The sequence below is a fragment of the Apis florea genome, unplaced genomic scaffold (assembly GCF_048593485.1).
Source record: "Apis florea isolate Af1SG1 unplaced genomic scaffold, ASM4859348v1 contig_3081_pilon, whole genome shotgun sequence".
NCBI lineage: Eukaryota > Metazoa > Arthropoda > Insecta > Hymenoptera > Apidae > Apis > Apis florea.
Genome location: NW_028256703.1, coordinates 1,762,044 through 1,787,657, shown reverse-complemented (window position 1 = coordinate 1,787,657; position 25,614 = coordinate 1,762,044). Strand labels below are relative to the sequence as shown.

Sequence of the window (25,614 nt, the reverse complement as noted above, 5' to 3'; positions counted from 1 at the left end):
TCGTAGGGTTATTTTGATAAATTATTTCTTTTTTTTTTTTTAATTTATAAAAGTTAACAGAATAGATGATTTTTAGTTTTGGATAAAGGAGATACCGATGTTTATATTCTTGTTCAATTATAAACGGGGCTTTAAGCATAAGAGTTGCGTTTCAATTCGAAACAACTTACGCAATGTTTGCGGATCGATCAATTAGACTGATGTTCACGCGGTTCCTTTTCCTCTCGTTTTCCATCGTATCCTCGTCTCACTTGCTAGAGAAAATTATATCAGATTCACTCGACGACGGTGTTATCCCTCGAAAAACGATGCGTTTGCATATACAAGTTAATTAATAATACATGGGTAATAAACATTGTAGATTCGACAAGTTTAGCGTCCAAGCTATCACGATCGAATGGAACGACACCCAAATTTACATCTCGTACGATTATTTTTGTCCGATAACTGGCCGAGAACAAGTTGGTTATTACCTGAAGTTTCAACTTCATCATCATCTTCTCGTCAATTTGCAAATATTCGAGAGACATTTAATTAATTATCTTATTGTTGTATCTTATCTATTATTCGTTACTCATTCGTCATTACTAGCAACGAAATTGTACATTTTTCTCTCGATTTTTATGCATACATAAGCGAGAAGTTTCAGATCTCTAAAAGAAGATTATCGAAAAACAAAAATACCAAGAAACATTGTTTAAATAAATGTCATAGCAAAAGGATTAATAAATTCAGCGTCGTCCTCCTTTCACCGTGGAAACACCGTGGAAATTCACGATTCTTTAACGTTTTTTTAGCTATTTAATTATCGATAGTTCGATAAAGAAAAAATGATAAAAGATTGCCAACAAAAATATTCTTCTGATTTAATAAATATCGCACGGCACAAATTATAATATATCAAATAAATAATCAATCACCCACTTTTTAACGGAAAAAAACACCGATCCGAAAAACATTCGAGATTGCAGCATATTTCTTCCGAGATCGGAATTAGCCGATTCGTGGGAGCATCCTTCGTTCGGCCATCGTTACAGGGCTGTTGGCAGTTTTCGAGGGTGGATATACGCGGTATAAAGCGTGGCTCGAAACGAGACCTCTGGGTACCATGGCAGCCACCCATGGGGTCCATGCTGGAAAAACTCGGTTGTTAACTGGTCGGAGCGAGAGGCGAGCCGCGTATTATCCCAGCCAGTTGGAACTGCCGTTTTTTTTCCACGATTCTTTAGGAGACGAGGCCACCAGGGTGTTTTCACCCTGGCTTTCGTGAAACGATCGGCCGATTCTTCTCCCTTCGATTCGACGGATTGAAATTGAAAATCGAACGAACCTCGAGTTTGTTATTTGCGAATAAGAAATTTTTTCTTATAAAATGGATCGATTAAAAAACGTATCTTCAAAATACGATACTCTCCCTCAGGAAATGTTATAAATATTACCCGTGCTCGGATAAAAACCGATCAGCATTCGCGACGCTTTAAAAAGAAATCGAAGAGATGGAAAATCCAAATTTCGGATGAAACGCGTTAAATTTATCCTCTCGAATCTCTGGAAGGCGCGGCAAAACCGCGATAGAACCGCGAAGAAAAGCGAGAAGGGAAAGAGAAAGGAAAAAGAAAAATGGAGGATGGAAGAGTGGATGGAAAAATGACAAAGGGTATTTGATTAGGAAAGGGATAGGCGCGTCTCAAGGTTGGGGGAGGGGAAAGGCCAGGGGACCAACAATCGGAAAACAGGATTGTTGGTGGTCGGCGGCTGGTAGCAAGAGCCGGAGACGCGAAAGTGCCGTTCGAGGATTCCTATTTCCCACGATCCCACCGCTGCCATACGAGCCCCGCAACACTCCGTCTTTCTCTGCACTGCGGTAATCATAATTACACCTGCGGGTGCCTTCTTATCGTCCCACCTCCTCCTCGCCGTCTCACCTTGCGAGGAGAGAGAGAGAGAGGGGGGAGAGCCTTGTATCTCCTCCGTTTCCGCTTCTTCTTCCTCCGCTTTTTCTCTCCTCTTCGAGATTCTCCATCTTCGAAGTTCCAAGTTGGATCGTTCTTTTCTTTCGAGATGCGATTTTGACGGAAGGAAGAAGGGAAAAGAAGAGGTCAGACGTGATTTGAATTTCGAAAGGAAAATTTGAATGTTCGAGATTCGAAGAAAGAAGAATTTGAGAAGGATTTTTTTTTTTTTTTGGAAGTTTTGGGTAATGATCGTCCCTCGAAGAGGAAGGATTTCATTTCTTCTGGAAACGGAAAGTTTCGCTCGTGAAACGGGAAGAGGAAAATTACTTTGGACGATATGATAGATAAAAATTGATTAAACCGGAATTGGTCGCGCGAAAAGAGATCCGAGAATTTTCTGACACTTTCCGACTACGATGAAAAGATTCCACGCGAGGTAATGAGTCACTTTTTCGAGCAGGATTGTGCAATTTCGAGCGTAGCTGGTCGTAGAGAAAAAGAAGAAGAAGAAGAAGAAGGGGGAGAAAGGTAAGGAATTATGACGAGCGGAGACACCTCTCAGAATCGCATTAGGTCAAGGTGAATCGCCTTGTAACGTCGGCAGAATAACGCCAGAGAAATTTCATTGGCAACCACGTATCCCTATTCTTCCTTCGCGTTCGATCATTTTTTCAATCAAGTAGCAACGATTTTATTCCACGATTTTATACACTCTCTAATAATAAAAAATAAAGATCCTGTTCGCAGGCCAATACCTCGCTCTTGATCAATCGGAGATAACGAAATCTAGCATAAATCGCTCGAGTTGTCGCATGAAACGGCGCGCAGTGGTTCGAACGATGCATTAAAAATGGAGAAAATTCATTTTCAAATTTGAACAAAATAATTGTTTCGAATTAACGTATAATAAACCGTACTAACAAAAGTTTACAATCGATGTGTCAATTTGTATCGTCACAATTACAATGTACGTAAGTAATTGTCCGCCACAAAAGCGGACAAAGTTCGATACAATGTGTTGAATATAAATGTCCTTGATTTTTCGGGATAAATGAAAACTTTACTACATCCCATTTTCAAATTAACGTACAACTTGTACTTAGGTAAATGGCCGCCATTGTATATAATTATATATATTATTTATATTGTTTTTTAAGAAATAAGAAATAAAAATTAAATCTCCGTATAAGTTCAAAAACGGGAAAAAATAATTTTATCCGGTTAAGATGAGGTATATAACAAATATAATTTCTTCGTTACGAAAAATTCTACGAAAAATTGTGAACTAATATCCTCCGAATTCTCGACTTCTCGGCTCAACTTGGGCGCCACTCCCGTCCGAATCGATGGATTTGGGTTCCACGGAACGGTGGCGGCCATCAGCTTCGAGTGAAATCCCGAATACGAGTGGAAAATATCGGAAAATATTCGATCCGGCACGTAACCGGAAGCTCGAGGAAACGTTTACCAGGGTGAGGGGTGGTTGGTTGGCTGGTGGTGGTGGTGGGTGTACGGGGAGGTATAATGCATTGAATTAGACGCAAATGCACCCTGGACACCAATTGAACCGGCTTCCTGTGCTTCGTGCTCCATCTCTCCCACGGGGATCGCCGCCTTTCCTCGATGTAATACTGCGTGTATGCCGCACGAACGGTGATACCAGAGATCGCCGTGTTATAGTTGCATCTCCCCTCTCCCCTCCTTTTTAAGATATTATAATTAACCCGTTTCCTATTATATCGTTCTAACTGTATAATTTAAATTTTAACAGGTATTAAGGCGTCGTTGGTGGATATTATTTTTGCAAGAGATGGTTGTTGGTTGATTTTTTGGGATGGAAAATTTTGGAGCGAATGAAGATTTGCTATTCCTCTTTATCTATAGTTTCATTTTAACTTTTGTTTCCAAGTTTGAAGGATTTCGCGATAGTCACGAAGTCTCTCTATATCTTTAGACAAGTAAGAGGAGTTCGTTATTACTTACTTACGACAATTTCAATGTTTCGAATACGATTTAAAAACGATAGGTCGATATCTTTGGAATGGATTTGTACAATTTGCGTATAATTTTTGAAAATTCGTGGTTAAAAAAAAAAAAAAAAGAGAGAAAAGAAAGAATAGTTGGTGAAATAATTCCACTCCAATTTCTGGAGCAAGAGTTTAAAAGCAGGGACGGACGAGCAGTCTCCTTTTCGGGCATGAGAATAGATCCAGATCTTGTCTGGTATAGCAGGTCGGGTGTACCTTGGTGTCTTGCAGGGGCGGTTTATTGTGGCCCACCCTTTGTACACGTTTCTACAACCCGTGACAAGATGATTGGGGTATCTGGTTTCGCTGTTCGCAGGTGAATGTGCGCGCATGTGGTTTTCGAACGGTGGAAAAAACATCGGGCATAATGTCGATTTCTTTTTTGCGGCAATTATCGCGTTTGACTATGGCCAGGGAGATCGTGTTTGTCCGTAATTCTTTCCTCTCCTTTTTTAAATCTCGAAAAACGCCGAAAGGACGACGCGAAAACATTAAAACGCAAATTTATTATTAACCCTTCGCTCGCACCACGCCTTTCACGATATCCTTACGTTTCTATTTTCCCCTACCGTTCGTAGGGGGAAAATAATGCTCTCCCATCAGAGATCATCTTTTTATCGTCCACCTTTATTTGCACCACCTTCGACCTCAAAAAAGACCCTTCCTCACGAAATTCCCTCCTAAAAATCCCAGGGAAAAATAATGCATCCTCCGTATATCAAAAATGACCTCGAAAAATACTATAAAATAAAATAAACGGTTAAAATACAAATTTATTAATCCCTATTTTTCTCGAGAGTTCTAGGGAGAGAAAAAAAAAGCAACACACGTTGAAACGACACAGATTCGCATTTAATTTTTTCGATTCTATCCAACCTTTCTTGAATCTTCTCGGCATCCTCGCTTCCGCGGGAGGGGGAGGGGGAAGAGGGAAATTAGGTTGATCAACCGAACTGAACGAACCCTAGCGATCGACTGGGGAGGAAAGAGGGGGAGGAAGAGGAGGATGGGGGGGAGGGGGGGAATCGATGATTCCGGCGGATGTTCTAAAGTTTCCAGGAAGGGTAAATGGTCCCGAATCGGCCGGTTTCGCTCCATTTCGCGTGCTCGTTTCGTCCGTTGGCTGGTATTGCCGCCAAGTTTTGAGAGGGGTCCCCGGTATCGGGTGTCCCCTATACCGCGGACAATAGGGCCCTCGAAACCTCGACGAGGCAAAATCAGTACCGCCCTTTCTTCGTGCCCCACCGCCACCCCTTTTTCGCCGAATGTTCGAAAAGCAGCGGGGAGGAGACGAGGAGTAAGAAAACAAACGAGAGGGAGCACGATTTAATATAATATAGAATGGATATCCTGTCCTGTCCTGTCGGCCTGAGGAGAAAGAGAAGGAGAAAGGGAGAGAACGATATGGGGCCCCCCTTTTCTTTCCCGTGGTATTAGGTGGTGGTGTAACCGGATACCTTCGCGGGGTATAAAACAAAGTATGGGCGGGTTCTAAGGGCGCGTGTTCCTCCTACGAAATAATCCTTCTTGCTTTCGCCGATCGTTTCGCCGATCAAAGAGGATCCGATTGTGGGAAAAATCTGTCGCGTTCATTCAGTTTCGTACACATCCTTAAAATCTAATCTATTACTATCTTGTCTCTATTCTTTCCTTCTGGAATAGAAGTGGTGAACGAAGGAATCTTTCTTCGTGAAACGACGATATCGTCGATTTCATCCTCGAACAAGGAAAGGAAAAATGTTGGAGAAGACTTTTCAGAGAAGACGTGGGCCGCGTCGAGATTTCGAGCTGCTTGAGCTTGAGCCGAGGATAGGTACTGGAGTAGGAATACTGGAGTCTGAAATTAACGCAAGACGGCGGGGTTGATTCTCCCTGTCTCTCTCCAGGGACCTCCTGTAATTCATCGCGAGAGGTTTCCCGTCCTCGACCCCTCGACGTTGCGGAATACAGAGAGTCGAAGCGGGTAAGGTCGGGATGCCGAATTACTTGTAAATGTTTAAACTTCTTCGGTCCCCCCTTACCATCTTCTTCTTCGTCCTTGAAAATTTCATCCCGCCCGCCGTTACTTTCTCTCTCGTTAATATACCCTTCGACGCTTCGTATCCCTCCCTCCCTCCCAAATCTTCTCCTTACGCCCAATCCCTCGCAATAATTTTAATGATTTCGATTCGTCAACTTCCTCTTTCTTCTATTTATACATTTAAAATCATCTTGTCGTCCGATCGAACTTGGGAAACGAAAGGAGAGAAAGGGGCGACGATCGTCAAATTTTTAACTCCCGATGACCAGCCGTGGAGGAAGTAAGTTGTATTGGTGAAGAGAGGTCGGTGTCGGGAGATATTCAGACGGGATCCGCAGGGAGGAAACGTGGAGGAGGTTGGAATAGCGTGCGGAAGGGTGCAGAGACGTAGGCCAAGGATTCCCGGGGGCCCGCGTCGAGTAAGATTGGCTCCAGTGTTGACTTCTCCTGGGACCGAGACTCAATTAAACTTTAAGATGATATGCGCCATCCTGCCCCTCCTCCTCTCAGCTTCCTCCTTCGAGTCTTCCGGACGATTCTCCCCTCTCTCGCGTCGATAACCCACGCTTCGAATTTCGAAATTAATTTCATTCGTTGGATACAGTCGTTTCGATACTTTCACGCGCTTTTTTTCTTCTTTTTTTTTTCTTTTTTCTAGTCGATTAACACGAGGGAATCTTCGTTTGGAAAGAAAGAGAATTCACGTTATCTGACACGTTTCAAACGAAGGGAATAATCTTCGTTTGGAAAGAAAATGGAAAAGAAGAGAATATCGATTAATATCTGGATTCGCATATTTAAATAGATGAGACTCAAATTGTAAAGCGATAGATCGGTTTCGCGATTCATCCATGTCACGTAGACAACGTACAGGCTGTTAATATATTCATAGAGGAAAACGTATTCCTTGGATGATCGATTCTGGAGATCGAAACAGCGATAGTAACTTGAACAAATTTTAACGCCAACGTTAATCCAATATTGAAAAAGTGATTATTAAAAATTTCGAATAATTACTTATTAAAATCGAACAATATTTATTCACAACTATTATAATCGATCCCTTGACCAACACAGTTATTTCCGATTATCATTCGAGCAATCAATTATTGAGCAATCAACTTATCATTAAGTAATCGTTAAATTTCGCCTATCATGGATCTCAATCTACATATTTATATCACCTTTTATTAGAATCGATCTTCCAAAAGTGTGTCGCGTTTCTGTCAACACCCCGTTATTGCAAAGACGGACAGTTGTATAATAAATGGAACGAAGCGATCGAGCGATGAAGAATAAGAATAAAAAAAAAACATATGGCCAATATATAGAATATATATATATAAAATATGGAGGAGAGGGATAAAACGAGACATGACGAAAGCAGAACGATTCCAAGACGAAAGGATGGAAACGAGGAATTGGAATTAAGTATCGGATGGCGGGATGTAAATAAGAAATTGGATCTCGACCGCAATCACGTGGTCACGCTAATTTCAGGCTAATTCCAGGTTAATTTCTTTCGCGAAACAGAGCTGATTACTCTTCTTTTTTTTTTCTTTTTTTTTTCTCTTCTTTCTTTCCTTCCCTCCGCAAATAAAAAGCGAGTAACGAGCGATTTTACGGACGCGACACAATGTTGGCCGCGTAAAAAGATGTGGAAAAGAGTGGGGGAAGAAAGCGGGGTACGTCTATCGGGTTAAAGAGCCGAGGCAGAGTTATTCCCACACTCCGTTGGACGACCTCACCGCGCGGAAACTTTTCTTATATCTTTTGTCTTGTCACCCCGTTCTCCTTCCGTACGATTCGCTCTGCTCCCACGGAAAACGTGACTCTAAACTCCGCGAGATTTAACACTTGGACGCCTCCACTCCCTTCCATCATCCTCTCCTTCCATTGATTTTATTTTCCTCCCAGTCTCTCTTCCTCCTTCTCTTTTTTCGTTTGGCTGGTTGTTTAGGTAGAGTAGGCGCTGTTCCTGGTTTTCTTGGAAATTAATTCTCGTTCAACGGCGAATCGTGGTTATTTCCAACGAGAAATTTAAGATACAACGACGAAATGATATATTTGGTTGGAAAATTTTTCTTTTTTTTTTTAGAAAAGTTCAGGACGCGTTGAATATAATCTCGATAAAGATTATATTGGTGAACTACGAATAATAAAATTGCGTGGAATTTTTGTTTCGTTGGAATTATCGATGAATTTTTAATTGGACACATCCTCAACGCATAAGTAAATAAGGTGTTTGAATTTAAAGAAGAAATTCGAACGCGAAGAAAATTCCGCGGCACCATTCCTCGTCTTATTCATATTCATGAAGCTTCGGCTTTATTTCCGTGCAGAAGGGCTGTGGGGATCGCGTGGGTGTTGGGAAACACTAACCGGGCGACACTGTTCACGCGACAGGAGGTCCCCCGATTCCTTTTCAACTTTATCAGAATGAACCTACGCACCGTTTCGTGCGACGTTTTTAAAATTTAAAAAAGAAAAATCCGCCCACAGCTTTTTCGAATTTTCAATTCAACAGGCTTGAAAAATTATTTCAACGATCAACGATCGTTACGATCGTGCAGTTTCAAAGATTAACAATTTCTTTTCTCTCTCTCTCTCTTCCAATTTTTCAATTCGTTTCACCTATCATTGAGAGAGTTGAGAGAATTCTCTACTCTCTGTTGATATTATTAATTTTGATAAACGAACAGCTGTTTCACGAATGCAGCGGCAGTTTCTCAGTTGGCGGAGGAAGGAAAGGGGCACGTGAGAGTCGATGCACCTCGGGTATAACCTCGCGTTGGACCCCCCTCCAGGATCAACGGTGGACCCCCGCTGACTCTTGGTACCATGCTAACTGTCCTGTCATTGTCACGAGCCACACGAGGACATTCGTTCGGGGACGACTTCCTCCGTGTTAGTCACACTCGATTACTCCAACTGGGACTTCCATATCGTGCCACCATTTCCCCGGGATTTAGATATCTACCTAGTTGTACCCTGCCTTCCTTCGACTATCAATCTGATGCCGTCTCTCCGATAAAAACGTCTTTGGTCGAGGGGATCGTTTAAATAATAATTCGAGGAAGAAGGGTGCGAATCGGTCACACTTTCTCTCAAAATCACTCGCGATACGATACGAAAGTCTTTGTCTTTCATTTTCCACTAAGTGTATCTCGATATATCGTTAAGTTAATTTATCGATTGAACGATAGAGTTTTTTCACTTATAGTGCATAAATTGTTCTTAAAGAATGCGACTTAACACCGATCTACTTCTGAATATATATATATGAAAAATTATTTCGATTTGGACTCTGGACAGAAGAAATTAAAACTTGTAAAACTTGCGATTCGACTGAAGATAATCACCTCAGAAAGAAAAAAAAAAAAAAAAAAGGAAAAAGAAAACGAAAGTTTTCCATATTCCATAAAAAATAGAAATAATAATAGAAAGCAAAATTATCCCCGAGATATCTTATCGCCGATCTTATCTAACGGCCCGTTTAAGTGGAAATCTAACGTCCAAGTTACACGAAGGTGAACAGCTTATCTTTGACCCCCGCGCCGCGTCCGCAGGTAGGAATGCGAGATCGGTGGGATGGAAGGGAGGGAGAGGGGAGAGCAGCGCGCGTTGCAGGAGGAAGGAGAGTCACGAGGAGATGGCACGAGCGAGTGTTCCACGGGTGTTCGCGTTCCCTACCGGAGAAGCGTATTTGTCCCTTCACGTGTGCACGTGACATCTTAATCTCTTCCACCTTGTACGCACACACACACACACATATATGTACATACACACCTCTCTTTCTCTCCTCCTCCACCGTGCGTTTATCTTTACTTTCCTCTCTATGGCCTACTCTTCCATCCCTCCGTTCCTTTTCTTCTTATTTATCGCCCGTTCCTCTTTATCCCTCTTCATCTACGCCCTCCCCCGCCACGTTATTCCCCTTTTGTTCGCCTTTATTGATGATTATCTCGTTCGCTTTCTTTCCTTCGTGCTGTGTGTATACACGCCCGTGGTACACGGACCGTTTGCTTTCCCCCTCTCCTCCCTTTTTCTTCTTCTTCTTCTTCTTCTTCCTCCTTTTCTCTCGATGGATGGATTGTGCGGGTTCTCGGGAGGTGGGAGATCGACGGGAGATGGAGATATAGATACACGCACGCCACCACGCGGTCTCTGCTGTTTTTTTTTTTAGCGCGCCTCTTTGGAAAAATTGTGAAGAAAGAAGAAATTGACGAGTGACGGGATCGAATGGGATGTGGCTTAGTGTTTTTTTTTTTTTTTTTTTTTTTGGAAAATTCGTTTTGTCGTTTTGCGAACGAAGGATAATATAATCGATCGATAATATAATTCTCATTTTTTTGTCTTATTCATTTCATTTGCTTCGTATCACCGCGAATATCCCCCTCGTCTCGATTAATATTTATACATCTTGGGTGTAATTCTTACAGGTAGGTGTAATAATTTTATGCATTTATGGAGATTCAATTTCTTCTTTCCACGTGTTCTCCCTTTTGATCCAATGTTCGTTCCTCTCTCTCTCTCTCTCTCTTTTTATATTCCTCGGTTGCTGCCACCTTTGCTCGCTCGTTTCGCGCGTGTACCTCGGTATGCACGAGCCAACGGGGTACAGAGACCCTCGATCTTGGCCCGGTGAGATTGTAATCTGAGATTTAAGTTCCGAATGGTGGGCACCCACGAGACACCGTTTCTCCAACCACCTAACGAGACAACTCATCAACCCCGCCACGTTGCTCTTTTATAAAGTCATCGACGCGAATACAATTAAATAAGACGTTTCATAAGACTTTGAAAATGATGGAAATTATTAAAATTGCAGTTAAAAAAAATAGCAAAATTTTCTCTTGGGTGACATAGAAATTTTATTATTACATGTATCCTACTTCTTTTAAAATTACTTATACAAAGGAGGTAATATTTAATTTTTACCACGGTTAAATATTTGAAAACGATCCGATAAGTAAAAGGGGATTACTAGACGAATTCGCGTGAAGCCTATATATCGTACGTGCAGAAGCAACAAGTAGTATCAGACTATTCCGCCCACGACATTTAAGTCGATATAGTCGTCTTGTTAACCTTCGACCTCTCTATATCCTTATCTTCACCCTCGAGGAACTCTTGTGCCATCGAGGATCTCGATAACTGGAAGTCGATGCCACGTTTTCCTCGTTTCTCTACTTTATTTTTGCAAAAGTAATCATTTTTACAGAATTCCAAAAAATTCTTTTCTCCTCGATTGCAAAAATTTGAATTATCTTTTGCCTAATTTTTACCGATTATTTTCTTATAACTTTGTATATAAATTTGAAAGAAAATTTTGGAGCGTGGAAAATATTGTTTCCCAACAGGAGGGGGGAGAGAGAAAAGTTCATCCAGGATGGATAATTTTGAAATCGTTCGTTCGCTCATTTTGAATTCTATTGAACTTTTCTTCGCGTCTGTTCACCACTTTTATTCTCGTTGGTATATTTTGCGGTTTCCGACCGCGCTGCGGTTGAAATTTTCCTCCGGATAAACCGGCCTCCATGAAATAAACCGAAAGCCGACAATAGTTTATTCCTTTACACTTTCTTGACTTGGGTGAAAGTTGCCACATTTGGAAATTTCCCCCTGCCCACCGAGATGTAATATTGATAACGTTTATTTATCCTAAGATCTCTCTTTCTTTCCTTTTATTTTTTGATTCACGAATCGTTCCATTGGATAATGAGAAATGTAACTTGTTTTAACCAACTTTTAAAATCCATTACACAAACGTCAAAAAACAAACAACTATTCCATTCCTTTTCCCTTCAAACCGATATCAAGAATTTAATCGGTGAAAAATCAAGTTTGCCAAATTATTGACCTTCCAAATCCTTCCCTGATTAATCAGAGATAGAGTAATCTGCATGCTCGATCGATCTGGAAATAAAACGTATTTATCACGTATTCCTTTCATCCCGGATAAAATGTGGGTAAAAAAGAGAAAGAAGAGGAGACGAGGGAGGATACGGCGGCGATTAAAGCCTCGTTTCCAATCACCGTGATTAAGTCGCGTGCTGCCTTTTCGTCACGGCTGGCCTCAGGATCGTCCAAGTACGTCGAAAGGCTTGGCAATCACCTGTCCTGTTCGGGTCGTCTCGGTGCGCCAACACTTTCGGCCAAAAAAAAAAAAATAAAGAGGCTGCAGGTAAAAGGCACCTGCTGCCTTCGATTTAACTCCGCTAGACCAGAACCCTGCGTAATCGATTTCCAGCGGATTTTTTTCATCTTGTAGAGCCCGACAACCAACCTCTTGGACGATCCTCCTTGGGCGTTTTCGATAATTCTACACCTTGATTTCTTTAACTCGTTTCTTAGCGGGTGTACAGATTGCACGCTAGTTTTAGAGTTTGAAAACGTCCAGGGAAGGATATTGGAAATCATTGCAATTAAAACCCTTCCAAAAGCGTCCGTTGAAATTCCTTCTATTAAAAGTCTATTCGATTTGTATAAATATTCTAATCTCGTTACTTATCTCGTATTCTTGGGATATATCTGTTGCCAGTCAAGCAAATGATTGGAAAAAGTAACTGTTTAAAGTTAATGTTGCTTCTTAAAGTAATTACTTATTAAACATTTATTATTCGTAGCTTCAAATTTTGCCCGTCGCCGCTTTTAACTCGTGTCAAATTCTCTTATTTTATGGCCACTACGATTCGGAGAGCGAGAAAAATAGAAATTGAGAAACTTAGAATCTGATCAATGTTGCATCGAGCTCGATCGGCGTGGCCGAAAAGAAAAGAAAAGAACGAAAGTTCCGCCACGTGTCGAAAGGGAGGAGGATGGAAAGTTTCAGTTTCGAAAGTGATCCGCGCCACTGATTCCCTCCACCCTCGATATCGAGCTCATTTATTTTTTACGCGAGCACCCCGCGCCAAGTTTTTTCGTCGGTCGAATTCGAGGGAGCGCGGCTCGACCGCGAAGAGGTCAGCCAGGTGAACGTTAATTCGTTGGGGAAGGAAGGGGGAAGGGGGGGGGGAAGATATCAAAGGAGGGCCGCCGCGCGAGGATTCAACGAAACCGCCATTAAGGGCGGTCCGCTTTTGTTCCGTCTGCGTCAACCACGATTCCAAAATAACAAACTTTCGTCGTTTGCGACGTGGACACGCTTTTGAGTCGTAAATGGGAATAACTGTAACCGGCATTAACATTAACGACGAATCGCTTTGGGTGTAACCCGCGTAATAAGTAATAAGTAATTGATCATCGTGTTTAATGTGATACGTATTCGGATTTTCGGTTTCCAGAATCGAATGGAAAATGCGGATAATGTAACAACGGTGAAAGATGATTGTATTTGATTGTTCGAATCCAACAATAAGAGGAAGAGACAATGTCTAAAGCTTGAAAGAATATGGCCAATTTCTAAATTACACGCTCCTTTATTCTCCTAATTGTAAAATTAAGTTTCGAATAGGAAAAATATAAAAAGTTACTTAGGCTGTCGAGGAATTTGGAAAATTTCGGTTTCGAGCCACGATTTAAAAGGGAATCGGAAGGGAAGATAAACGGAATGGGCCAGTCCCCAAATTACGATCATTGGATAGGTGGTGATAATTCGAAATCATGTTTCACCCATAATTACCTCTTGTCTAACCTTGTAACGGTGTCTCAGATCTCTATTAGCATTCTCTAATGTCCCTCTAATGGCATTCCTTAATCACTCTGAGGACCGCGATTAAAAGAAAATTTCGTGAAGACGGTAAAATTGGGGGAAAAAAAGAAAGGCAATTAAGATAATCGATGCGTCCCGATCGATATCAGGTTAACCAGGTAAGAATATCATTCGGGTTGGTTGATAAAAATAAGCGAACAGCGTGGAAAGGTGGGTACAACACCGATGATGATGGCTCAGAGGAAACGACAGTTGGAAAGTGACTGGCAGCTTTTGAAAAGGCTCTAGCGTGTCTAACGAGAGAGTTCACCGGGGGATCTCCAGGGAATCGAATGATTTTGTCAGCGGACAAATTAGTTTTCCGAGCGTTTCGTCGCGTTGGAGAAGCCTCCTCTTGAAATTCCGGTAGCGATCCCCTTAAAAAAGGGGATTCTCGGCCACCCTCCAAGTTTTCCACGGGAAATTACGATCTTCTTTAGAATGGAATATCTCGCGATCCATCTGGAATTCTCCATTTTTAAGCAGATCAAATTTATTTCAATCCTTTGCGCTTCTCGTTCTTTTTATCTTCAATCGATAGAAATTATTGTAATATCATTCTTTAAAATTTCTTTACAATCTTGTATGGAAAAGATTTGCGATTTTGTAATTTTCAAATCTTCCATTTTACAATTTTATTAACTTTTTTTAATTATGTTACAAACTTGTCGAACTTTGCAACTTTATAACTCTGTAACTCACCAAGCTTTGCAATTTTGTAAATTTCAACTTTCAGCTTTGTAGCTTTTCTTAATTTTGTAAACTTATCGAACTTTGCAAGCTTTATAACTCTGTAACTTTGCAAGCTTTGCAATTTTGTAAATTTCAACTTTAGTAGCTTTTCTTAATTTTGCAAACTTATCAAACTTACAACTTCGCAAGCTTTGCAATTTTGTAAATTTCAACTTTAACTTTGCAGCTTTTCTTAATTTTGTAAACTTATCGAAGTTTGCAAGCTTTATAACTTTGTAACTTTGCAAGCTTTGCAATTTTGAAAATTTCAACTTTCAACTTTGTAGCTTTTCTTAATTTTGTAAACTTATCAAACATTGCAAGCTTTGCAATTTTGTAAATTTCAACCTTATAATTTTATTAACTTTGTAGCATTTCTTAATTTTGCAAACTTATCAAACTTTGCAACTTTGCAACTTTTTAAGCTTTCAATTTCTTATTAAATTTTATTAAATTCGTAGCTTTTCTCAATTTTTCAAACTTATCAATTTATCACAAATTTGCAAATCTCGCAATTTCATAATTTTGTACCTTTACAAACTTTCGAGAATGAAGTTGTTGAACAAACGTGATACTTCTTTACTACTACTAATGGACTTTCAAGACTAAAAAGGGGAACGTTTGAAGAACTACTGCAGACCCAAAATGGCGGCTAAGACAAACCGCGCGAAGGGTACAGCATTCAGAAGGGTAGCCGCTTCCGGTCAGAAGGCTTGCTTCCGTGGCTGGATTTACCCCAGGGCGAACCGGAAGCTACCCGATCCTAGCTAAAAGCTATTCAAGTTCAAATTTATGGTGGGGAAATATTTCTGCTGAATCGACGTCTTGAAACGTTTAAATCCTTCTTCTTTTCTTCGATACAAATAGTACGACAAAAAGTAAATTAATTGTTTACATTTCAATCACATATCGTATTATATTTTGTTGTACAACATTTGTACAATTTTTTTTAACCAATTTTCATTTCCTTACGAAGGGAATTTTGATCGAGTAAAAGTTCGTTTCGTTCACGATGCAAGATTGAATCGGTTAAATTCATTAATTTTGCGACGTTACGTTTGCTTAGGGTTATTATGAGAACGATTACTACGTTGGTTAGAAGCTTGAGCGGAAGTAGCCCAAGAGAGTAACAGCTACCGGTCGGGACTGTTTCTCGCGGTTGTTAAGACAGTTCCGAGGAGTTTATGTTCCTTGACCGGAAGCCGAGGACTGCTCGCCGTTCGAATTTACATTTTCGCCGCTTAGGGTGAGGGAGAAAATTTTCAACGAGCGTAAAAAACATCCTAAGGATAATTTTAACAAGACACAAGACATTCATTTATCCCAAATCCATTTAAATATTTTCTTTTCTATATTTCCTTGAAATTAAAATTTTCTTCGAAGAGAAAAGAACGATAAAGAACGTCCCTTCTGATTAATCTCTTCCGTTATCTTTCTCTCCAACGGGCCTAACTAAATAAGATAACTTGGTCAAGAATCACACGCAGAAGTGTTATAATCTCCGTTCAAAGTCTAATTGGAGACACTACTTTTGTTCGAACTAGATAAATCGTGGTATTGTCGTTTGAAAGAAAAAGAAAAAAAAAAAAAAAAAACCATGACTTTCATGGTGGTTACTCACTCACGAGTTTTACGAGAATTATCGCGCTTCGGCAAACAGTTGAAATAATAGCGGTCTTATATCTATCCATCGATGAACGTGTTTGTGAATGAATTGATTTATAACTTTTACACGCTCAAAGTACGCGCCAAGTAGAAATTTCCAGACTGCGTGACGACGAGGAAAAAGTTAGTGTGAAAAACCACGTTATCGTGGAACGAAGCTTGGTCATTGTACAAGTGGTGAAGATAAATCGGTCATAAATCGGTGATTGGTTGCTTTCGATAAGAAATAAAGACATTCGTTTCTTTGCCTTATCTTCTTCTTCTTCTTCTTCTTCGTGCAAAATTGAAATAAAAAATTTATTCAGAAGCAAAGTAAACCTATACCTAATAAACAGGAACATTAAAATTTCTCGTTTAATTCTCACGAACGAATGCAATTTAAACATACAATTTAAACTCGAGCTACAACTTGTATCCAGATTGGATCAAAGTTTGCATCATCGTTAACTAGAAAATCTAATCCAGGCAAGAAAGAACGAAACGTGTGAACGACAGTCCGAATTTCACCGTAGTATAGAACCGTGAAAGTGTCTCCGATTGGAATACTGGTAGAAATTGGTTCCGTGGCTTCTTAAAGCGTCGGTATGCTCGCGTGAGAGCGTCTCAATCTAATAAATTCATGGAGGAACGCCGTCCGCGTTCTCACAGGCTCCTCTGGAATATCGAAGCAATTCCTACCCACTTCCGTGTGATCTCTCGACCGCAAATCGAGTGTACTAGAGCGCCATTGTCTCTCCATCCTCCTGGATAAAATGTTTTTCGTCCTCTGCATTTCTCTAAAATCATCAAGTCCTCCTTCTGTCCTCCTTCCTCTTTCGTGAAAGCGTTAATCGCCGATCGACGACACTTCTCATTCACGCTTTCCAAGTTTAGAGAGCAGCTCGATCTTAATCACTCCACGAATCTTGCTATCGTTAATAGCTTCGTGGAAGAAGAAGAAAAAAAAAAGAAGGGAAAGTTTTGATTTCATAGCGATGGATGATCTTCGAATCGGAGATCTTTCTTTTCTTTTTCTTTTTTTTCCTATTGTGAAGTGAGTCGATTAAAGGAGATACTGGTCAGAGTACCAGTTTTCGACAATAGATAATTTTCCTATCTTCTGCACACGCGCGTATCTAAACCTTCGAGGAATAAGAATGGAAGAGGATCATCATCGATTTCAAATTGTCATCCCTCTTTTCGAAATATGAATTATAATGAATTTCCGATCGATGAAATTTACCATTTTTACGATAAAGTATCGTATATAGCTACAACTATAGGATACATATTGAAAAGCGTAGAGAACGGACGTGATATAAAATATCCAAAGCAAGGTACATTTTACAACGCTTGAAAAATGAATTACATCTTTGTTTCACTTCCATTTCTGTATATTATCATGAAAGATCGAATACGTATCAGATATACGTATATAATCGTGTATCTGCGTGGAGATTAAAAATTCTTGTTCTTCTGCAAAAAAAAAAAAAAAAAAATAGAAATTAATCGAAGGGAAAAGTAGAATTGTACTTCGAAGAGGAGGGATATAGGAGGCGCGCAGGTATAGGAGCGGGACGAAGGCATGAATGAAATCGCGCGTGCCGGGTTGCGTGACGCCGCGCGCACGTGGTGGGGGTGAAGGGGAACGTGTGGACGCGGCCTAAAGCGTGGGTGGTTTGCGGGCCACCGATTCACCTCCGGGGCGGACGGAAGCGTCGCGTGCGCGTGTGAACGAGCCAAAAGGGAAAACGCGTGCATCGGCGGGGCCGCGTAGGCGGAGCCGATCGCGATGAAAACGGTAAAAGCCGCACATGCGCTTTATTTAAGGAGCCACCCACAACGTGCCTCGTGTCACGTTGCCAATCCTCGATTTTCATTCATATTTCCTCGCCCCGCTTTCCACTTCTCTTTCCAATTTTCACTTTTCTCTCGCCGGATATTCCATCCTTTCTCGGCGAATTTACGAAAGAGCGAATTCACTTTTTTTTGGAGCTCGTGTTTTCGAGCGAGTTAGGTTAGGTTCACGGCGGGAAATTCAATGGAAATAGTTGTATCGTTTGAGTGATTTCATTAGACTTGGTTTCTTTCTTCTTCCTTTTTTTTTTTTTTTTTTTTTTTTTATATTAATTTTTTATCGATCTTTCGAGTGGATTAGTCAGGTTTTTCACGGGAGGAAATTGATCCATGGATCATTTGATAGGAAGTTTTGCTTAATTTGATAAAGTTATACGATGTAGTTTAAAACGAAGTTTCGAAACTCTCGACGGTAGAATCTTGCGTTAGAATCTTTGCGTTGGAGGCGCATGCGATTCGTGCTTTGAAGCAAGACGATTTCACTTGTTGCGTTTCTTTGGATTTTTCTAGGAAATATGTCAAATATATAATACGGGAAAATGAAGTCAATAACGGTTGAAGTTATAGCGTCCGCAAGGAATGATCGGACGTGCGTGCCTAAGGCGATCTCTAATGGAAGAACATCTTTTTGCCCGAGGTGTTTCGCATCGCTGCCAGTCACACTGTTTCCGTTTCGATGTCGAATCGGAGTAGCCGTCTGCACGATTCGGTCCAGTTGCGCGATCAATAAAAGCATCCGGCAAAAACGATTCACGATGAAAACCCGGCTGAAGGAAACACCCGAGGCAATTAAAACGTACGTTGAAAAATTAATAGTCGAGATTTTTCAAGCCTCTGTTCCCTCGTGAAAAAATTTGATCGTTCGATCACGCATAATCTCATATTCTACGCATCTTTATCCGGATCTCCTCAAAAAAAATCAAAAAAATTCAAAATTGAAAGAAACTTTTGAGAAAAGTACTCGAGGTAATACTTTTCTTAAAACTTCTCACTTTCACTTTTTCTTTCTAAATTTTCTAAATTTTAACAATCGATTTACACATCTCCAGATCTATCTCCAAATCATCCATCTAAACTCAAAATTGCGATCTACGCTATGTGCCTCGAGATCTAAAAAAAAAAAAAAAAAAAAAAAATCGACAAAACCAAAAGTGGAAAAGTGTGAGAAGAGAGCCATCGACATGGTAGCTATATGTATACGCGCGAATGACACGGTCAGGGATGAAGACCACCTAACGTCACGATCGCAACGAGATAAATAATCGCGATGGGTGGGCGCCTCGCGTGCACGGGTTACAGGCACACCTTATGGGTCCCCGTAGGGAGTCTGTCTCCTCTGTTGGCCCCCATAAGGTGGTACAGAGCTCCAACCGTGTGTGAGAATCCATTCCAGTCGATTTCACAGGGGTTGCAGGGGGTCTCTCTCTCTCTTTTTCCCCGCTGGCCTCTTCTATTTTTCTTCCTTCCTTCCTTCCTTCCTTTCTTTTTTCTTATATTTTCCCTTCTTCCCAACATCAGTTCCCGCACACTTTTCGACAGTCCACGTGTAAATACGTGTACAAATCCGAAGGCGAACCGTTCGATTTGGATCCCCCGATAGAAACCCCGCTGGCGAACCTTGAAAATAGGTTTTTACGAAAGCTATGCGCCGTGCCGCCTCTGTTCTCTACGACGACCAGTTAACAGCTTGTTAACTGCCGCTGGATATCGCTTCGAGGAAGCAATACGCCTTTGGTTTCCTCGAATATTGGCCCGGCCTCGATAAATGGAACGTGTATGGGGTGACTTGGCAACCCGTGAGATTTCCATAGATTTGTCGCGTAAATCCATCTTGCGTGCTAAAGTCAATCGTTAAAATGTGAAATTGATTGTATGTGTGTGTGTGTGTGTGTGTGTGTGTGTAATTGTGCAGATATTTTGAATTGTTAAAAAATTAACGAATTTTATGGATGGCTTTGTTGTTAAGATCGATAGAGCTAACTTTTTGAACCACTTGATTATAGATAAATCAATCGATTGTTGGAGCACATGTTTGATTCCTTGAAAATTTGATTTCAAAGGTGCTCCAATTTCTAATTTTTACAACTCGATGCTAACACAACTTACAACCCTTTTCACGCCTCCCTTTCGAATCTCAAATCACCATCCGCCCTTAAAGTCATGCCTTCTCAATCGCCAACCCTCGATACGAAGGTATCCAACAACACATTTCCAAATATTGTGTCCACACATCCGAAACCGATTCGTTCAATCCGCAAACCGTCTCGATCTACGAGCCAACTTTAATAACTCCGCCACTCTCGCCCCCTCCCCCCATTCTTCTTTCCATCTTCACTCCATCATCCAATCTGCAAAACCATCGTTACCAACCTTCAATCCTGCGCGAAACGAGCCAACTCTCTCGACAACAAACACTCTCGTCACCCGCACATCTCCTCCCTCCCTCCATCGTCTTAAAATCCCTCCTTAAACCCTTCTTAAATATTTTCGACGAACATTCCTTACAACCGATCATCCCCCTCCTCCCTCACTCCGTCCAACCGAAACGGGGCAATTCTTAACAACAACAACAACAACAACAATAATAATAATAACGAGAACAACAACGTTGCAAGCACGTGAATGTGGGGGGGTAGAGCAGCAAGCGGCGACGACCTACGTATCAGCTGCCTCGTACGAGCGGTGGACGAAAGGTTAAATAGGTGCGAGAGGTAGCCGGAAGGTGGGTGTACTCGTTAGTGTGTGATCCCGCCTACCGTCCAATGCGGTCGCTGGTTTCCCAGGGGACTCCCTGGCCTCTCGCAGCCACGGCTTTTGTCGTCGTCGTCGCCGTCGCCGGCGTCGTCATCGTAGTCCCTTCTCCTTCCTCCACGTACGGCAAACAAACTCTTTCGGGCGCAGGAGGTGGACGTTGGTGTGCCCGTCGCTTTTGCATCGTGCGCGATAATAGTGAACCGTGGGTACCCCGGTTTAGTCCGCGTTCATACACTCGGCCGTGGCGCGCGAGCAACCAGCCAAGCACCGCCATCGATCGCCGCCAGTCCTTCCGATCCAACGATCGAGACCGGATCGATAAAGATCGCCTCTCCTTTCTCCCAGGGATCCCCGTAACGTAACGTTTCGATCGGGTCACGTGCCTCGTCCCGTCTTTCGTCCATTCGAGTGGATCGAAAAGTTTGGATCCAGATTTCTGAATATTGGTTTCGAATATCGGTTCTTTTTCCTTTTTTCGATCATCTTTGCGCGGCGCTAAGATCGATGTTGGAAGTTTCGAAGTTTGCAAGTTTTTTCGAAGAGGGTTAGTTTTTCTTTCAAGAGAATTTTTGAATAAGTTTTAAGGAAGAGGAACAGTGTAGTGAAGAATCGATGTGACGATAGCAGGCTAATTATGATTATTGCTAGATGATTTTTCATCGTTGACGGGAGAATCGGTTGGAATCTATTTATAGATTTAACGGAATTCGAGGAAAGGAGAGTTGTAGAATAGTTGTTGGTATCGTGAGGAAGATAATTTTTCTAATTAGTCACTAACCCGATTCATTCAATTTCAAAAAAGTGTAACGAAAACTCCCGTCGAGTGATACTTCTCTGATAAATATATATTTATAAGTCTTTTTCTTTTTTTTTTTTTTTTTTTTGGAATCATTTCGTTACTCCAAAATTTCAAAATTCAGAGATCGATCGATCGAAGAACTGATCTTTCGAACTGATCGGTATTAACCGGTGATGGTGAACGGGTGTGAATTTGAATATACAAGGGGTGATTGAACAATAGGGAAGAAGGACAAAATGTTGTTCAAGGGAAATAGTTCGAGATTGGAGTTGTTAATAGGAAAAATCCAAGCGCACAAGGAGCCTTCTCAGGAGGAGCAGCATAAGTCCAAAGGTATTGTTCCTTTATTATATTATATACTTATATTAAATATAAGTACGTTTATTTTTATTTTTTTTTTTTTTTTTTTTTACGAGAGCTGGAAATAATTTAGCTACAAAATTGCACGATTTTTTATTGTAACGATTCAGTAGAATTAGAAATAGAACGGTCGATTAAATATCTCTTCATTTATTCGACTACTTTGGTTACTTTTTCTTTCTTTCGTTACACGCGAACGTATTTCAATCGTTTACCCTTCGTTTCATACGTCTCCTCAATTTCAATCTGATCCGGTAATTGATCGTTAAGTTCCTCGCTATTAAGAGCGTTTCACGATGATACAATATCATCGACTGTCTAATAGAATTATCCGAAAGCTTCGCAGTTGAAGAAGCGTATTTAACGCTGTCCAATTTAAAACTCGGAGATGGGCATCATAGATCACAATTATCAAGTTTACCCTTGTCAGAATATATTACTATACACCGTCGTAAAAATTTTATATATTAAATTTGGCGAAGATACTTTAAATTGATCCAGCAACAAATTCAATAGATTATTAATAGAAGGTGGAAATAATAAATTATGAAATTCTTCTATCCTATCGATTGTTTCGATTAGGAATCGAAATAAAAATCCTAGTTCCAACAAAATTTTTTTTCCGATATATAATTGACAAGTCAATATCAATATGTAATTGTCCTGAAACTATCTATCATCAAAATATTCAAATTTCATCTAATCGATTAATCGATCTGTCGTCAAATTTCAAACACTTTCAAAATCTCGAAAAAATTTCTTAATTATCCACTATCAAAATCTCCCTAAAAAAAAAAAATCCCTAAACGATTCGATCGATCGCGGAAATTTCTAATTTCATCGAAACATTCATAAAATTCATAGAGCCTCCATGAGCCCCTGACAATCGTCGAAAATACGAATGCAGCATCACGCTTAACGTCTTAAAATCTCGAAATCCCTAAATTATCCACCAAAATCCCCTTAAAAATAAACGATTCGATCGATCGTCGAAATTTCATCGAAACATTCATATCCTGACAATCGTCGAAAATACGAATGCAGCATCAAGGGCTCGCATCTTAAAATCCCCGACCCCTTCTCGCCCCCCCCCCTCCCCCGAAAGAAAGGATTCGATCGAAGGGAAATTTGCAATTTCCAAACGGAAACACACGAGCGCGAAACGTTTCGATCGCTCGGTAAAAATATTGAGATCGGAGCGGGAGAGATGGCGGTTACGCCAATGTCGATGAAAAAATCCGCGCAAAGCACTGGGGCAGAAGGGTTGTCGGAGGTTCGCGTGCAAGCATAAGTCACAATTAACGAAGGCGTTAAGTCGGCCCCCTATTAATAAGCGTGGTCGAAGCGTCCTATAAATAGCGACGGGCACGAGGTGACAACATTATACGCGGCCACATGCGACCACAGGGAGGCTGTATGGGCTCGCACCAACACTGCTACAAGATAAAAACACAATGCAATACGGCTGGCATCGGCAGGTCGCAGAAAAGAGCTGCCAGTGTTAAGTGCGACTATTTTCGCGTCGATGACACATCGCCGCTGATTGGACGGAATCGAGACTCTAAATAAAACCCCCTTCGATCCTCCGACCTCGCATCCTTCCCTCCTCCCCGTTTTCGCACCCCTTTTTCCCTCTGCTCCAAACATTCCTCCCCCGATCCTCACCTTTATGCGGACATACCTTCGCTTCGATCATTTTAATCGAGAATTCTGAGACCGTGTTTCACCTTGCAATACTACCGATTCGGGTATCGGGATTCTAGGTAAGATTAATCGTTGCAATTCCTCCTTTCTCTTTTTAAGAAATTCGCAAATATTTTGATCGATCTTACTTAGATTTGATCAGATCTGTTGGAAAATTTTGAGAGGATGCGTCGTTCGGTTTAAGGATGATACGCAGGAAAAGTTATCCGTCCAAAAATTTGTTTGAATTCTACAATGGTTTCGTGGTTCGACAATATATCTTTGAGAACTTTCGTTTCGTTATCACGTTTAAAAAAAGAAATGGATTATTGTTTTGAGAAGCGTGTTTTGAATTCTTAAATAACGAAGAATAATAAAAAAGCAAAAGGAAGGGAAAAGTTGTTGAGAAAAATTGTTGTTGGAGAATTCGGCCTTCGGTCGAGGATGAAGAGACGTTTAAAAGATTTCGAAGAACGATCGGATCTTTCCATGAATGGGCTGACGAAAGGCTTGATCCTGATTTGTTGGCAATCGCAACCGAATTGTTGACGGCGGCGGGATCAGCTGGGTGCTTTCGTACACTCGATCGGCAGCTCGGTTTATATTTATTGCATGCTCACCCGATCTGCCGCGTCTCTTTTTCCCTTCGAGAAGAGGCGCGCGTGAGTCATGCTGGATGCCAATTGGGCGAGTGCCCCGTTCCCGTCGCGCTCCATGTTGCACAATTGCAGGAACACCTGATTTTTTTCTACGCTCGTCGCAATCGTCGAGAAATCGTAGCCGTTCCTACCAAGTTGCAAAATAATACACCGACGCAAATGTACAAATGTCGAAAAAAGAAATCGAAGAAACAGAGAGAGAGAGAGAGAGAGAGAACGTAGAATTTAATTTAAACTTTGGATAAAAAGAAGAACGTTTTTGGAAATTTGGAAATATAGAAATATGGAACGTGAAAATTCAGGAACGTAAATATATAGAATGTACGGAGATTGAGAAGTGAGTGAGAATTTTAAAATATAGAATGTTTGATGGGATGTTCGAGGATGCTAATATTTGGAAATTTGGAGAAGCAAAGATCAGAAATATTTGAAAGATACGAAGAAATTGTTAAAGAAATTTACAGAAATAGGCTTCGATCGTTCAAACGATCGTTTAAACGGTCGTTTGAAGTCGCAGTTACTAATCGCGATCCCAGAAAATTAAAGCGGTGAAAAACGGAGGACGCGTGGGCGGAGGATGCGACCCATTTAAACGGATACACGAGTCCGATCTCGTTGGGTGTCTCTCGCGCTCGCGTTTCAAGGAGCAGAGACGGCGGGATTCCGCAAAATCTGTTAAATTCAGTGGTGGGTGTCGGATCCAGCGTGTGGATCGGGGCAAATGAGGAAACGGCCAACTAGCCGAGTCATTTCCACCGTTTACCAGGGCCACTTTGCTCTATCCGACCCGCTACGAGTCTTCATTCTTGCCAATTATTAATTATTCGACTCGTCCGGATCTCTCCTTTGTCACAGGAGGTCTTCCTCGTCTACGACGTCGTTTCTTTCTTCGTTTCTCCCCAACACGATCCCCGATTCGATTTTTCACATTTTTCTAATCCTCCTATCGATCGTAATCCTTAACCAAGAATAAATAAAACTCGTGTAACATTGTTGCTATTTTACGAAGATTGAGCAAAAATTTATCGCTCGATTCGAGAAAAATTCGAGAAAAGCTGGACGACGACGTACGTTCTCGTACTCCAGCAACCATGTTTACCGCGCGAATATTGGACAACAGATCGGGGTAAAAGTGGAAGAAGCTGCAGAGCGAGGAATGCGCTTTTCTTCTATCCGTAAGAGAAGGACCAGTCCTCCTCTGGTGGAGGATGAACGACGAAGCTTCTCGACAATGCTTCACGGGTTAATGGTACCAGTTTCACCGCGTATACTCGTTACGAAAACGATATAAAGGGACATGTAACGGGGAAGGTGAGGTCAGCCAGACTCTCGTAATATTTCTACGTGTTGTTCGAGTTCGTAAGGTTCATTTATGGAACTGGTTCGTCTTACGACATTTATAAACCTGTTCCCCGAAAAGATCGCTCGTAC

The 25,614-nt window shown here is 41.2% G+C and overlaps 1 protein-coding gene across 3 annotated transcripts in view; it reads left to right on the top strand.

The window, feature by feature from the left end:
* Positions 1-25,614, top strand: part of L (zinc finger protein Lobe) — a 77,099-nt gene that overhangs the window by 41,228 nt on the left and 10,257 nt on the right. The window contains exon 1 of one of the 3 annotated variants that reach the window (XM_031917007.2): positions 20,965-21,814. The exons of 1 other annotated variant lie outside the window; for it this stretch is intronic. In XM_031917007.2, the coding sequence (XP_031772867.1) occupies positions 21,718-21,814 (97 nt within the window). In that variant the 5' untranslated portion in view covers positions 20,965-21,717. Of the gene's footprint in view, positions 1-20,964; positions 21,815-25,614 lie in introns of those variants that run through there. One more of the 3 variants, XM_086908819.1, reaches the window with a different exon arrangement.